This window comes from Apteryx mantelli, chromosome 5, assembly GCF_036417845.1.
Source record: "Apteryx mantelli isolate bAptMan1 chromosome 5, bAptMan1.hap1, whole genome shotgun sequence".
Lineage (NCBI taxonomy): Eukaryota > Metazoa > Chordata > Aves > Apterygiformes > Apterygidae > Apteryx > Apteryx mantelli.
Window position 1 is genome coordinate 80,852,388 of NC_089982.1, and position 14,581 is coordinate 80,866,968.

Here is a 14,581-nt window from a genome sequence, read left to right on the forward strand (position 1 = left end):
GAGGAATTCTAATGTGCCGCATAATTGCTTTATCACAACAAATTTTTTGTGGAAGTTTTTAAACAAACACCATCAGGGCATATCTATGAGGGATGATGCAGGTTGTTTGCAAAGCACAGAATCTGGGACACAACAGCACTCACACACACCCCCACACCCACAGCTTTTTTTGTTCACTCACCTGCAGCAAGACTGAAGCACAGACCAGAAGCTGGGGTCTTCTCCACCTCCTTAAGGAGGCCCACCACTGAACTTAACAGCCAGTGCTATAACCCAGTCTGAAATATTCTCATCCACATTAGCCTCAGGAACCTGGAAACTTACTGTATGGCCAGCATTGAGATGGATTCTCCCTTCCAGGCACCAGTGAGATTCAAATCTAGCTCCACTGAGAGAGGTATTCAAGAGGCATAAATGAAAGGAGCAAGAGCCATCATCAGCCCTTAACCTCCCTCTTCTTCACTGCCTGTGATTTCATCAAAACTGTTCAACTGGACCAATGAAACGTACAGCTTCCTTAATAAAGGAGGCAGAACAAATTGCACACTGTGAGACAAACATGTAAGTAGAAAGTGGTTTCATCAGTTTATTGCTTTTTGCAACCTGAACGTTGATGCCATTTCACAGATGGTCGAGTCTGTGCAGGACTATTCTAAGCAGTATATACTACCATGGAGAACAATGTTTTATCACAAGCCATAAAACTGGCAGGAAAACAATCTAACCCCACATCAATGTAACTTGAGAACTTGACAATAAATACAACACCTCCAAAAAGCTACTGGCATTTACATCAATCGACTATTTTTAAGTTAGAGTAAAGTAAAAAGTTCTGCTGAGGAATCAGATGCTCTGATACACATACTTTGGGTGTATTCAGGATTTCCTCCCAACACACACATTCTGAACTCTTCCAGCCCTTCTGAAATGTCACTAATTCCAAATGAAATTAAGGTACTTTGCTTCCAGTTTACATACCAGGAGAAAATAATTAGTATGTTTTAATATATTAACTAAAAGACTATCTGTATAAAACTCTTCACACATGGAATATTTTTAAATTAAATATCATTACTGTACTTACACAAAAACATGGACTAGAAATTTATTGCTAGTACAAAAATCAACGTGTTTCAAGGAGGAGAACTTAGATTAATATTATTGCTATAAACACAAACAGTGCCAGAGACAAGAATCTGATTTGCAAATTTGCTTATCACTCGTAACTGGCTTTCAAGGAAGTGTGGGTACACGGGATTTACGAAAGATGAGGGCCACAGCTTTGTTCAGAATTAGGCTTTATGATCTGATGTCATTTTATTGCCTTTCAGTATAATGGCCAGAACCATCCCGTTGCTCCTGCATTCTTACGTTATCATTCATTAGGTCTTCTCTCCATGGAAACAAAAACAAAACAAAACAAACCATAATCTTGCCTTCCCACATAATTTTTTGTGGGATTTAACTCTATACTGTGCATATCTTAGCCAACAATAAAAAAGTGGGAAGGTTCACCACCTGGTGAGTCCAGGACTATGAATAATATGTTTCTGCGCCAACCTTTGATCAATTTGCTAATAAGCTTTCATGCCCAAAGCAAGCATTTTTCACATACTGTAGATTGAGTAACAACACTACTCAGTGCAAACAGTCACATCTACTACTCTACTAGTAACAAAGTGAAAACAAACATCTAAACCTGGTCACAGGTCTGCACAGTCCAGTTTCTTTGCAATGCACTGATTTCCAGTCACAAGAACATATATTTATACAGGATTAAAAAAAAAAAAAAAAGTAGTATGCTGCTTTCAGCAGTCATCTAGCTTGCTACTGTATCATATTACTTTCTCAAAGTGATTTTCTTCTTAACTTATATGTGCTCACCCAGTTGCTGACTTATAAACTGATCCAGGAAAACAAACAATTCTGCTTCTAACTCCAGTTAAACAGTGCACACTAGAGTTCATAAGGGTTATCATCAATGTAGACTAAGGTTACGATATCTGTAATTAATTACTAAAGGATAATAAACTAATGGAAGTTTCATCTTAGTCATAGATTCTATTATTGCTGTATGGAAGATTTATATAAAACGGTGTTTTACAGAACTCGTGAAAGAACAGATAGGTCCTTAAAAACTAATTCTCAAGTCACTGTAAAAAAAAAAAAAAAAAAAAAAAAAAGGCCAGATTTCATATTAATGCCATTTCTTTAATAGGGGTGGTTGAACTCTGCTGCAAACCAACTAGTTAGAAACACATATCTGTGTCTGAAGGAACAGAAACGTGAAGAGATCTGGTTCGGGTAAAAGCCTCCTACTAGCTAAATCCTCTTGTAACACACCTTGGGGCCCAAATATGCCTCATGATAAAGCAGGATTCTAAACCCAATGCATTAACACATCAATGATTTTAATGTCAAGCATGAATGCTGAAGTACTTACTATTCAACTGTTGCCACAATAGTTTCTTTTCCTTCACCTCCACTCCCACATTCCTCTTCCACCCCCCAAAAAATATTAGCACAACAACAAAAGAATATAAATATTTGAGGGAAAAACAAAATAGTCGAGTTGCAACAAATGAAAGACTTGAGAAGCATATGCCTTTCTTTTCATGTCACGCATGAAAAGGAGTCATACACCAAGAACCAGATCCACAAAGACAGTAGTTCAATGGAAAAAAAAAAAAACAAAAACCCTCTTATGCTATTAGACAACTCAGGCTAGCATTGTGCGCACCATATACATCTGAAAACAAAAACTCTGCTTTTTTTCAGACAACTTAAAACATTACATACTTAAATGGATCTCTTTCAACTCAAAGTTCTATTTACATAGTTATCCACAAAAATGTGCAAAGTAAAATGCGACATCTAAATAAATTTAAAAGTTCAACAAATTAAACCTGACTTAAAAAAAAAAAAAGAAAAGAAAAAAAAGGAAAAAAAGGCAGCAGAGATTCCAAGTCCATTTCATACACACTTTAACAAACCACTGAAGACAGTAAGAGGGTTGTTCCAACCGAACCTCTGGGAAGTTAGTAAATCCAAAGCATGCTGCACTTCAATCACTAGCTGCCTTTGACGCAGAATTCACAATGTATCCCACCAGTGAGGTCTTTGACTACTTTTTCTTTAATCAGTTTCTGCAGGAATTTTGTTTCGCTTGTCACGTTGTGCATAGTTTGTCCGTTCATGGCAGCCATGCAGAGGTTGTTGTAATAGTGCAAAGGTGTGCTGGGCTGATCGAGGTCATATCCGAATCCCGCTAAGCTCACTTCATCGCACAAATGTGTAGCCAGAACAACCGCTGTGACCCCAATAGTGGGTACATTCTAAAAGGGGGGAAAAAAAGCCTGCTGAATTCAAATACATTCTCCTTTGCCTTTTTTTTTTTTTTTAAAAAACAATTTACATTATTTAATGGATTTGTTTATTCCCTCTCCTCACCATAGCACGGATTAAAAGTTAAAGCACATCCTGTCAAGGCAAGGGGACCACTACTGCAGGAAGTAATGCATTTAAAACAGTCACTTAAAACTGAATTAAAATTTCAGGGCCACTTGAATATTTGCCTTTAACAAGAACTTTGGCTTTCAGCTCTATATTTTTCCCTGTGAACTGAAGGCAACATCTCCTATTTCCAAATAATTTAACTGTAAGTAAATCCTCGCTCCAACACTCCAATAACTGCTTACATGCTGTTAAAATTGACATTTCTTGATCTATGCTTACTTCAGTCTTGAGCTACAGGCTCTCTAACAACATCCTTCAGAATACTACTTTTACACTGAAAAACCCTTGAAGAAGGTAAATATGCTAAGATACAACTAAAACATATATAGCTGGATATATTACATTTTTAATAAATAAATATTGCAAGGTGAGAAGAACCTTCAAAACATTTGTGCAATAACGCTGCCATGAAACGCTCTTACACATAAAAGGTGAAGCAGCAATGGTTATTCAGTATTTTTCACAGTTCCAGAGAACTACTGATACCCAATTTCTCAGATACATAACTAAAAATTTAATGAAAACACTTCTTCCCCGCAGTGTATAATTAAACTGGGCGACTCATCACTTTACACTATCGCTGAAGCTAAGGATGCAGAGGGAGGACATGCCCACCAATTGCTCCTAAGCACACTGGTACGCGTGGCAATTCCAACAGCTGGAAGGACCTGCTAGAGGAAAGGTTGTTTTACACCTGCCGTACTCCCTCTGCGCTCCCTGCAGTTGGAGATACACCTGTCAACGGCTGATCTCTGGTTTGACTTAACATGGCTGTTCTTAAGTAGCAAATGCACTAGTGAATCAAGTTGTATTTTGAGTATTTAACACCAGTCACAGTGACGTGCGAGTGAACACACTGTACCAAAACGATCTATGTCTTATGGCATCTGAATGCTTTGTAAAACAAACCAATTCGTGTCAGCTGAACTCATACTTTGATTTTAAATAAAGAAAATACAAGAGTCTTTTGACAGAGTTAGTTTCCATATTACTTCATACCAGCTCAGAAATTCCACAGGGGAACTGTATTGAAAGAAGAGGCCAAAACATTTTTAGTTTCTTATTTTACTTTCTATTTGCATACAACCCCTTTCTCCTAGAAAAGGACGTCTTACCTTATCCCAACCCCAGAATTTTGATCGAGGTTCAGGGAACTGTAAAATGTCCAAAGCCGTCTCTTTAATGATGACTGGATTCAGAATCCGAAACTGTTTTGATGTAAAAGGAATTTTCTCAGCAACCTCCTTCCAAAAGAAGAGCCGCACCCACAGAGGCTAAGAGAAAGAAAAATTAGAGGGAAACTTTGACACTACAAAGTGTACAGAGGACATGACAACCAAGTTATCTGAATTCATCTAAGATTATAAGAAAAAAAAAATCAGGAAACAGTTTACAGCTAAGATGGCTCAGGAATATCAGCATACAACTCAAGTGATTGACTCAAAAAGAGGGAAAAGTCTCAAACTATTTGGGATTGCAGGGAGAGTGGGAGGTAGGAAGGGGAAATTTACTCTGAATATTTGAGTGCATGTTGTTTTTAATCAGCCAACCTACACACCCGCTCCTCCAGATTCTCTGGATTTTCCCCAGCATAACTGAGCAAGCAACAGTATCAAACAAAATGGGAAACGGAACCTCAGTTCTCCACAAACATTAACCAGGGCACTCCGAAGCAAGCACTGAATTTAAAACAGTTTTGCTCAGGCTTTGAAGTGGACAGTTGCTGTTTGACAGTCTCCACTAGTGATAAACATAACACTTCAGGCGAAGGATTTACACAAGACTCGGCAAGCTAGATTCCCATCTCATGCCACTTTCAGTCAATTAGATACATGCTAATGGAAAAACTAATACTAGATCAGGCTCATTTTATACATTTTCCCTACAATGTTTAATACTAAGCAAATGATAAAGCTGAGATAGGCCTGTTTAAAAAAATATAGCTCTGTGTTACAGCTATTTCTACACTAAGGTGCAACTCTGCAGCAGCTTATACTGATCAAATCAGGTTGCTGTAGTCCCTTTTTCCCACCCACTTCCCTGAAACAGTTTACTGAAGTACCAATGCTTGCCCAGGAAGGTGATCCACCTGAAAGCCTAATATTTCAAAGTTGGTTTTCAGTTCAGTCAGTTCCCCAAACTGACTTTCCACAAAGGCAAAAACACCAGAGCAAGCAAGAAGGTGTGAACAGACAGGTGCTGATGGGAACAGGACAGCAGCATGGCAGCCTGGTCTTGAATTGATATAAGTAGCTGCAGAATCACATATCCTTATGCTTCTATTCAGCATAAATACAAGCGTTTTGTTTACTCATCCACAGTACATGTACAAGAAGAGAGAGAGAACTTGGGAAAAGAACCGAGAATGCCAAGCCAATGACAGCACTGACAGGGCAGGGCAAGACGACCAGGACCAGAAGCCAAAAGACCGGATTTTGGGAGAGAGAGAGAGAGGAGACGTAATTGCAATTCTGTTTTCTCCTCTCCGATTCCATATTTATGGAATATTTATACACAATACTCCAGCTCTGCTCTTAAGACAAAGAAAACAAGCAAAAGTACTTTTTTCATAAAGGACATATTTCAGGCTTGTAACAAACAGAGAGGATGCAGTGTCAAAAGTAATCATTTTTTCAATCCTCAGAAAACAAACTTTTATACAAAAAGCTGTGCTTCTGCTAGTCATTCTTTAAAAACAAGTTTTAAAACACAAAATAACTAGAGAACTTGTAAAACAAGTAAGTCAGGGATTCAACCCAAGTAAGAAAGGTGCCGGTAAGTGAAATTACCATATTCCTGCAGGTAAGGTCATGGACCAACATTGCCTAGTACTTGGTAAAAATTAGCAAGTGATCAGTTCTTCAATTTGCACTTTTACACATTCAAGAAAGTCTCCTCTCTCCAAAACATACTCAGATTATTCACAACAAGACAATCTCCTAGCACATGCTCTCTGAACTACAGCAAGAGATAGTCGTGGTTCAATATTAAACAGATCTTCCATATGATTTAACATCATAAACATCAGAGAATTAAGACGGGGATTTGAAGTACCTAAAATATTAGGTATTAAATTGTTAAGGAACCTGACAGGCTTTCTTATAAATCTATCTCAAATGAAAGTTTAGAGCAGTTTTTTTCAATCTGTGGTTAGAAAAGTCTAGCCAGTGGTTTTCAACTTGGTGAAATTAAATGCCAGCAAATTGAAAGAGGTCAAAACCCATGAATTTAAAGAGATTTTGGAAACAGGGAATCCTCCTACCAATTCCCCAAGAATTTCTGCATGTGGGAATGCACTTCTTTAATTATGCAATGAGAAAGGAATAACTTTTTAATTTTAGAGCTACAGACAATGTGAATAACAATTGTGATGCTTCAATTATACATTAACCGCATGTACGCCATTGTAGCAGCACTGACTGTAGCGGTTAAAAAAAAATAAAATGGACTGGCCTCCGGAAATCTCATTTCTATTTCTGGCTCTGCAGACTTGAACAAGTCACTTAAGCTGAACATGAAATGAATTCCACTTTATTAAACATTTAATATGTCATGTAGCTTAGTGCCTGTAAACCACCAAGATCTGCATAAAAAATTATTATCAGCTCCAACCTGAATGCTGGTACTAACTGTAACTAGGAGACATTAAAAAAAAAAATATTACATAAAAGATACTCAGTACAAACCAAGAAGTAATGGTCAATCAATTTCTTAACCATTAGAAAACAAAAACCAAATAAAAACCACAAGTATGTAATTTGCCCCTTTACATACCAAGGTTTCGTTTTTTACCATTGCTTGAAGCCAGCTGAAGTCAACACTTTTAAACAAGACAGCCACAAACAAGCTAGCAGGATGATATTCGTGTTCAGAAAGCGGAGCTCCTTCTGGGTAAGTCATTCTTATAGTAGTTTTATTACCAACATGATCTGTGTATCCTTGAACTGGTGCATCATTTAACCTTTAAAAAAAAAAAGTTTAAAGACAAACTGTAAATTGCACAGGGATGCAATTTAATTAAAAGGTCAAGACACTAAGCAAAGAACTTCCATTTGGCCCACAGCTTTTTATCAGAGTGGAATACAGAGTTTTCTCAGTATCTCCATGTTGCTCGCCTCACACGCTCATCTACCCCTTATCTTTGAGAGGCAGCCGATTCTATTTCTGGATTAAATGTCACAAGTGCAAAACTTCAAGAGGAAGAGCTTGAATAGAAAAGTGCTTAAAAAAGCATTGCAGAATTTCTCCTTGCCCTGTGCCAACTCAGAGAGACTTAAAAGGGGAAGGAAAAAAAAAAATCTATATAGAAAGTTTCCTGCATTTTTTTAATACATTTATGTGAGCTTACACACAAGAAAGGTATTCAAATTATCCCTTCGCTAACACACAGGGCAATGTAATGCCTCCTGTGGTCTTGTACCAATCCAGCTCACCAGAACTTCCAGTGCCAGCACACGACTGACAAGAACAGCATCAACCAGCTCATCAGTTCTGCAGAACTAACAGTGAAAGCACTACAACCCTTTTTATTTCAACAAAAACAGTCACCTTCATGCTCTCCGCCACCCACAATTTCAGCAGTCAGTGCAAGTTCTCTGCCCCTTCCAGTGCTAAAAGATTTGTATACCTTTGTATAAGAGGTATTCACTCACTGTATCAACTCCTTGCTTTAGAAGAGGAGCCAGTTTCGATTTACAAAACTATCTGTCAAAATACCTGTATTAAATTTATCTGTTAGTTTACACAGTTCAAAATACAAAGAACAAGAGTTCTGACTGTTATATTCAGAGGCAGGAATGCAGACGTATTTGTCTAATACAAACATCAGACAACATGGATAATCACAGAACCATGCACTATTCCTATAAATATAAGCAAACATCAGCATGCTATAAAAGTGTGTAAGCAAACTACATGCTGAAACTATCATTCATTTTTATTGTGCTTGAAATAGCTTTTATAAGCAAAAAATACGTCAAATAAGCATCTCAAATAACCAAGGGAAAGAGGGCAGAAATGAGTCCTAAAGCCTACCTCAGAAAGTTAAACATATGAATGGATAAAAAAGGAATGTATTTTTGTCTGTGATTTCATTGGATTCTAAATCATTTCTGCCTGCATCTTCTGATAACTGATGTCTGAAGCCCACAAACAAATTACACTGAATTCTTGCCTTCTGAATACGACAATTTGTTATTTTGCTCCTCAGACTTTGAGGCCTATCAAGTCACAAGTACATTTCACACAAGAACTTACAAAAAAAGTCTTGTGAGCTGCGTAAGAAGCTGGAGACGCTTTCCTCTTATAAAACAAGTCTGCTCATAAAGCAAAATGGAAGTAGTTTGAATCCTTAAATAAAAGGGAAAATATGTACCTTATAACAATATCAAACTGATTCAATAAGTGACCTAGCTCTGAGCCATGAAGGATTCCACCACTTCCAATAACAACACAGCGTTTACAGTGTTTTGACTTCAAATCTTCTGGCAAATCATGCTCAGGTAAGAGTTCAAGGAGATTTTGAAGCTCATCAAAGAACTTGTGAAATCCAAAGGGAGGTTCATATTTAAATAAAGCTTTGTCTTCATTTATATTTTTTCTTACAAAAGGAGATATGTCCATGCTGTATTTCTCTGCAAATAACCTTCCCATTTCCTTCTTTGCATGAGAAGGTCGGCACTGTCCCTGCAGCACAGCGCTGGCATACTGTTGTGCTCTCTAAAACAAAACATACAAAGGTTTCAGTCAGGAAAGCTAGTTTCAGTAACAGAAACAGCCCTCCCAAAGCAACCCACCAGGTGACCACCATCACTTTAGCAAACACAGGCTTTTAAAAAGAAAGTTTAAACTGGGAAATACCCGACATTTTAAAGCAGTCACTTATAACAAGACACTAGCCAGTGCAGGGTGAAAACCTGCAACTGAATGCCTCTCCACCTAGTCATTTAAATCCGGGTAGGAGCTTTTCTAAAGAATAAATTTAGTTAATGAGAGGTAAGTGAATATGGTACCCTTTTTATAGGAAAGATCTGCCTCATGAGCAGTTTGAGAAACTTTGTACTGCTACTTATAAAAACAAATGAAAAACCTGAATTACAGTTACCCCTCTAATTTAGCAGCAAGACAGCAAGAGGAACTGAATTCTATGTCGCTGCTCAAATGCGTGACCTGAATTCTGACTGCAGTAGGTTTTTACCAGACATGTCAGCTGGGAAAAAAGTTGTATAAAATGGCATGCTGGACTTGTTTACAAATCAACATGAAGCTATACTTTTTCTAGAAGTATTGCTAAAGTGGAATTTTTAATGACTAAACACAACATTAAGAGGAATGCAAGGGGGGATCTCAGGTCCTCTTTCAAAGAGGAGTCGCCAAAATAAAAGACTACAGTACCATATCATCTTACAGCTGAATCTATTTATGCAAATTATACATTGATCTATCTCATTAGATAAAGCTATTCATGTGCATTTTTTTTTTTAGAAATTTGTAGTGGCAAGCTGGTACCTGAAATAAGGAAGAAGAGAAATAGCAAGGCACTACTTTTATCATTTACAAAAAAATCTGTTTGCATGTTCTCTTTCCTCCCCCAGTATGACTCTGCTCATCTTTCCTCCACGTTAATCAAGAAACATTAGAGAACAAAAGGCTGAGAGAGTAAAAATTCAAATCTTGTGCTTACTCAGTTCCCCTTCTGTACAGTTAAGAAAAGGGGGGGGGGTGTATATCTGAGTGTGGGAAACATGGCTTTGAAGGGATATTGCAGTATGGTTTTTTTGCTTCTTTTTTAACAAAGACTTCTACATGACTGCCTCTGCCACTATGACAAAGGTGTCAGTAAGTCTGGGTATATGAACACCACACTTTTTCCTTAAGCTAAGCATGACTGAACAACTTCATGAAGCGTTTTGACAGCAAGACTTGGCACATCTTCAGAAGAACCTCATTTTTAAGGCTAACAGTTGTGCAGCCCATCAGTGACAACCAGTGCCCGCTTGTGTCACTAGAAAAGAGGGAACAAGTGAACAGCTGCACATCTCTAAGTCTGTTTCCATCACATGGTAAGCTCTTGCGCTGGCCAGCACCATCATAAAACTGCTTACCAAAGACTGGTGTCGCACTGTGCCAGTCAGCATACATCTGCCCAAACAGCTTACAGTCTGCTGCTGCCCAACTAGACGAAGAGCCATACCATTCCCCCATCCTGCATCTAACACAAACAAAACAAACCACAGCACAGCAATAAATACAGCCCGTGCAGCCTTTTGGTTTGCTTGGTTTAGGTAGCTGTTGTCTGCAAGCAAGAACACGTTACTTACAAAACAAATAAGTCAAACGAGAAGGAAAAGAAAGGCCAAGAGGCTCAGAAGGGAAAAAACATGCACTGAAGGAGAAGGGTGGGGAGAGGATGCACATGCAGTGAAGCTGAGATGAGACTGCCATAAATCAAGGCTTCCTCTCAGAAGTTGTTTCTTGGTGTTGAGACGTTCAAGGACAGAAACGTAACAACTCAAAGCCAGGGCAAGTACAGCATGAGAAAGAGCAAACAGGTAAGTAGGAAAAGACAGAGAAACGGCAGCAAGAATTATGAAAAGTCTTATAGCCTTCTCTTACACAAGCTTAAAAGCCACATGCAAAACTATAGTTGAAGCAAGCATCCGCTATTAAAAAAAAAAAAAAAGCAACTCCCCCTCTCAAAAAAAAGAAAAAGAAGAAAAAGAAAAGCAAAAAAAAGCCCACAGAGCTGCATCTTCCTGCACATTTGCCCCATGTTTCCAAACATCTGAGCAACTGCAAGGCAAAGCAGACCGGGGAACTGGTTTGGGGTAAAATAAAGTTTCGATTTGGGCATGGGGCATCCCCCCGCCACGTGTTTCTTAATGTTCTGTTTAGTCATTAAGATCACAAGAACATTTGCATTGACACAGTGGGAAGATAATGAGGCAGGAGTATGCAAGATCACTCCTTAAAATGCAGTGCCAGTTAAAAGCACGGGTGAAGCTGGTCTTGGTGACCACAACTTCAGTTTGTCTCCTCCTTGTAGCATGGTGGCAGTCAGGTAACACTTCCACTTGCACTGGCACACCATGCCAAGGAGGTCCTGTGCTGAGGGAACAGCATGATGACATGTCCATTTCCAAGGTTATTCATGTTGCTATCTTGTTTCATCCCTAGAAATCCAGTTTCTCTGTGCACTTCTCACCATCACCATTCCACAAGAACACCACAGAGAGGTTCTACAGGATGCAATGAAGCAAAATATATTTGCCTTCGCAGGATGATTTCATCGTTCAACTCCTTCATTACAGATCCTTATCACTCTTGTACTGTGCATTAATAAAAAAAATTTTAAGCAAGTAAAAAACCACCAAAAAACACCAAACCTTTACACGATCGAGGTCCACATATGGCATTTTTGTTCTGTCACATTCTTCAGGGCCAAAATGTATTTTGAGGATATAAAGGAAGCACCCTCCAACCACAAACAGTACAAAAAGTCTAAAAACAAACAGGTACGTGTAAGGAATGGGGGAGGAGAAAAAAAAATTATATATATATAGTTTTTCCAGCAGTTAACCTACTGCTAAATGAGTTATTTTTAAACAAATTTAATACAATTTAAGAACTTCAAGGACATACGTGCGTTCAGTTCAAACCAATAAAGCCTATAGCATTGTGTGCTGTAAACTTTTCAAAACTCTTCAGAGATATCTGCAAGAATGCACTAGCTTAAATAGATATGGAAACTGTTTGATATGGAAACTGTGATACGGAAACTGCTGCAAACTGACACTCTGATTTTATACAATTCTATACCTGCATCATACACTTTAAATACGGCTCTTATGTGTCAACAGCTCTCCTTACAAAGGAACCAAAAAATGACTGTTTTTTCCTGTTTCAAAGGGCAATTCTATTTTGAAATACCTATTTTCATGCAAGTAAAAACAGCAACAAATAACAAAAAAAAACAGAATCTCAACTTGCAATATTTTGGACCAGTGGTCACCACTCGCAAACAAAACTCTTTTAGCTCACTTGGAGGCCAGAATGCAGATTTAGATGCTCAAGTTTATATTGAAAAGCCTTATTTATTTATATTCTCAAAACATTTAGAAGAAAAAAATAATCCTTTAAAATTGAGTAACATAGGTTATCCACACTTCTGATCTGCTTATTTCTCATGACAAAGGAATCTCACTATTCATCTCCAAATATTCAGTTGGCTCATTTCATGTTTAAACAGCTTTGCAAAAATTACATCGCTATGTGGTTAGAGTTATGATTGCACTCAGTGTATGTAGTTTGAGCTTTATTATTGCTTTTCAGGTTGTATTTTTAAGTTTTTCCTATGATAGAAGGACTGGATATGTATTTCAATGTCTTAAAAATATGCAAGCTACCTGGTGTTTGGTGCTTCTTGAAACTCACTCATGTGAACTTGATACAGGTTTCAGAGATTAAAAAAAGCCCTTGTTGCCGATCTTGACCATATTCTTCAACTTCTGAAATGCGTGACCCACACTAAACCACATTTACCATACAGATAATCTCTAAGTTTCAGTACCCCACAGTAACAGGATTCGTACCATACGGGCTAACACATACGATTCTGGCAATCATTCATAATTTGCAGCACATGCCGTAAACAGTACAGTAACGGTGAAAAATTCTGTCCAACACCAACAAGGTGACCACCGGAAAAGAACTACTATTCTCGCATTTGATTTAACTAATTTCAGTTTTGTATTGATCGGGGTCTAAAATCTTCCTTAGCATGTTAGGCTGCATCTCCTGAAAAATCAGTTGACCTAGCAGAAATAGGGGATTCATAGACAGATGAATGAAGCTGCTTTTCCTCTAAAGAGGTTTAACAAGTTATCTCTAGACTAAGCTGAGATTGCATCATTCAGGTGCTCAAAAGACCAGTGGATCTACCAGTTCAGTTTTAAGGTTTTAAATTTTTTTTTTTTTTTAAAAAAGCTTTAAAATCTAAAAACTCAAGTCACAGAGAAGTATCACAGTAGTGAGATGCTGTTTTTAAATGTGGTTTTGGATGTATACTTGCATACACTTACTAATTCCAAGGCAACGCTAAACCGCACGCAACGGAGTAACGAACATTTTGTGATGTAACATTTTGGAAGAAAAAGTCTTCATAAACGAATGAACTGTGAGGGGACACACTCCCCCTCCTCCCCCCCAAAATAAACAATAAACTTCCATTGCCCTTAATTTTCATCAATTATCAGACCATTGATGTCTTGGCATTTCTACTGATCTGGAGTACTCGTGAGCAAAGAACTGGAATCTCACATTAGCTGGGGAAAACTGGTGATACTACAAGAGAGATTAGGCTCCTCAAAATTTTAGTTACCCCAGTGAAAACTGGGTGCCTAACCCTCCGTTTAGTTGCTGTAGAAATCCCACCTCTTCTTTTCTCCATCCTTTTTTCTCTCCTGCCCAGATGAGGGGGAGAGCACCTGCCCTTTGAATTACCATGACAATGACACTTACTTGGGAGTACCTTTTAAAAACCAGCTTGGTCTTTTCATCTTCGTGTGCAACTGTCTTATACCATTGCACAGGAGGCGAACAATCACTTTTTAACTTCACACAGTTATTGTCACTCAGCATTGCTGTAAAAAGAAAAAAAAAAAAAGTTTTATCACAACCTTTTCTTGAACAGAAATCATTCAGAGGGCATCCAATGACTATTAACTTACTCTGTGCCCCAGAGATGATACTTCTTGGTTATCCTGTCAAAAACACTGAGTTACTCCTGACTTCCTCATGATTAAGGACATACTAATTTCAAGAGCACTGCTAGGAGATTATTCTAAAAATATGTGAATGTTTCCCAGAGGATGAAGGAATCCACCCACAGTATCCTTAGCATATGTAAGGTCTCTGAATCGAAAAGTCCAAGCACTACGGTACCTTGCAGTCTTCAAGCACGCTCCCAGCATGCATAACCTGCAAACACCACTCTGAAAACCGGAGCCCACGTCACCAATCAGGGAGATCAACTCCTTAAATTCCCTGATGTTAAACACACCTGCTG

At 38.2% G+C, this 14,581-nt stretch overlaps 1 protein-coding gene across 3 annotated transcripts; it reads right to left on the reverse strand.

The window, feature by feature from the left end:
• Window positions 1-2,394: 2,394 nt before the first annotated feature.
• On the reverse strand, window positions 2,395-14,154 carry ST3GAL5 (ST3 beta-galactoside alpha-2,3-sialyltransferase 5). Of its 3 annotated transcripts, none has more exons than XM_013946963.1 (6): window positions 14,035-14,150; window positions 11,901-12,015; window positions 8,891-9,234; window positions 7,309-7,477; window positions 4,632-4,790; window positions 2,395-3,335 (listed from the first exon to the last, which is right to left on the reverse strand). In XM_013946963.1, the coding sequence occupies exons 1-6, from the start codon at window positions 14,070-14,072 to the stop codon at window positions 3,072-3,074; spliced, it is 1,089 nt and encodes a 362-aa protein (XP_013802417.1). In that variant the 5' UTR covers window positions 14,073-14,150; the 3' UTR covers window positions 2,395-3,071. The 3 variants fall into 3 exon arrangements, with proteins under 3 accessions (XP_013802417.1, XP_013802416.1, XP_013802418.1); XM_013946962.2 differs by having other exon boundaries at window positions 7,291-7,477; XM_013946964.1 differs by lacking the exon at window positions 11,901-12,015 and having other exon boundaries at window positions 7,291-7,477; window positions 14,035-14,154.
• Between the last annotated feature and the right edge of the window lie 427 nt (window positions 14,155-14,581).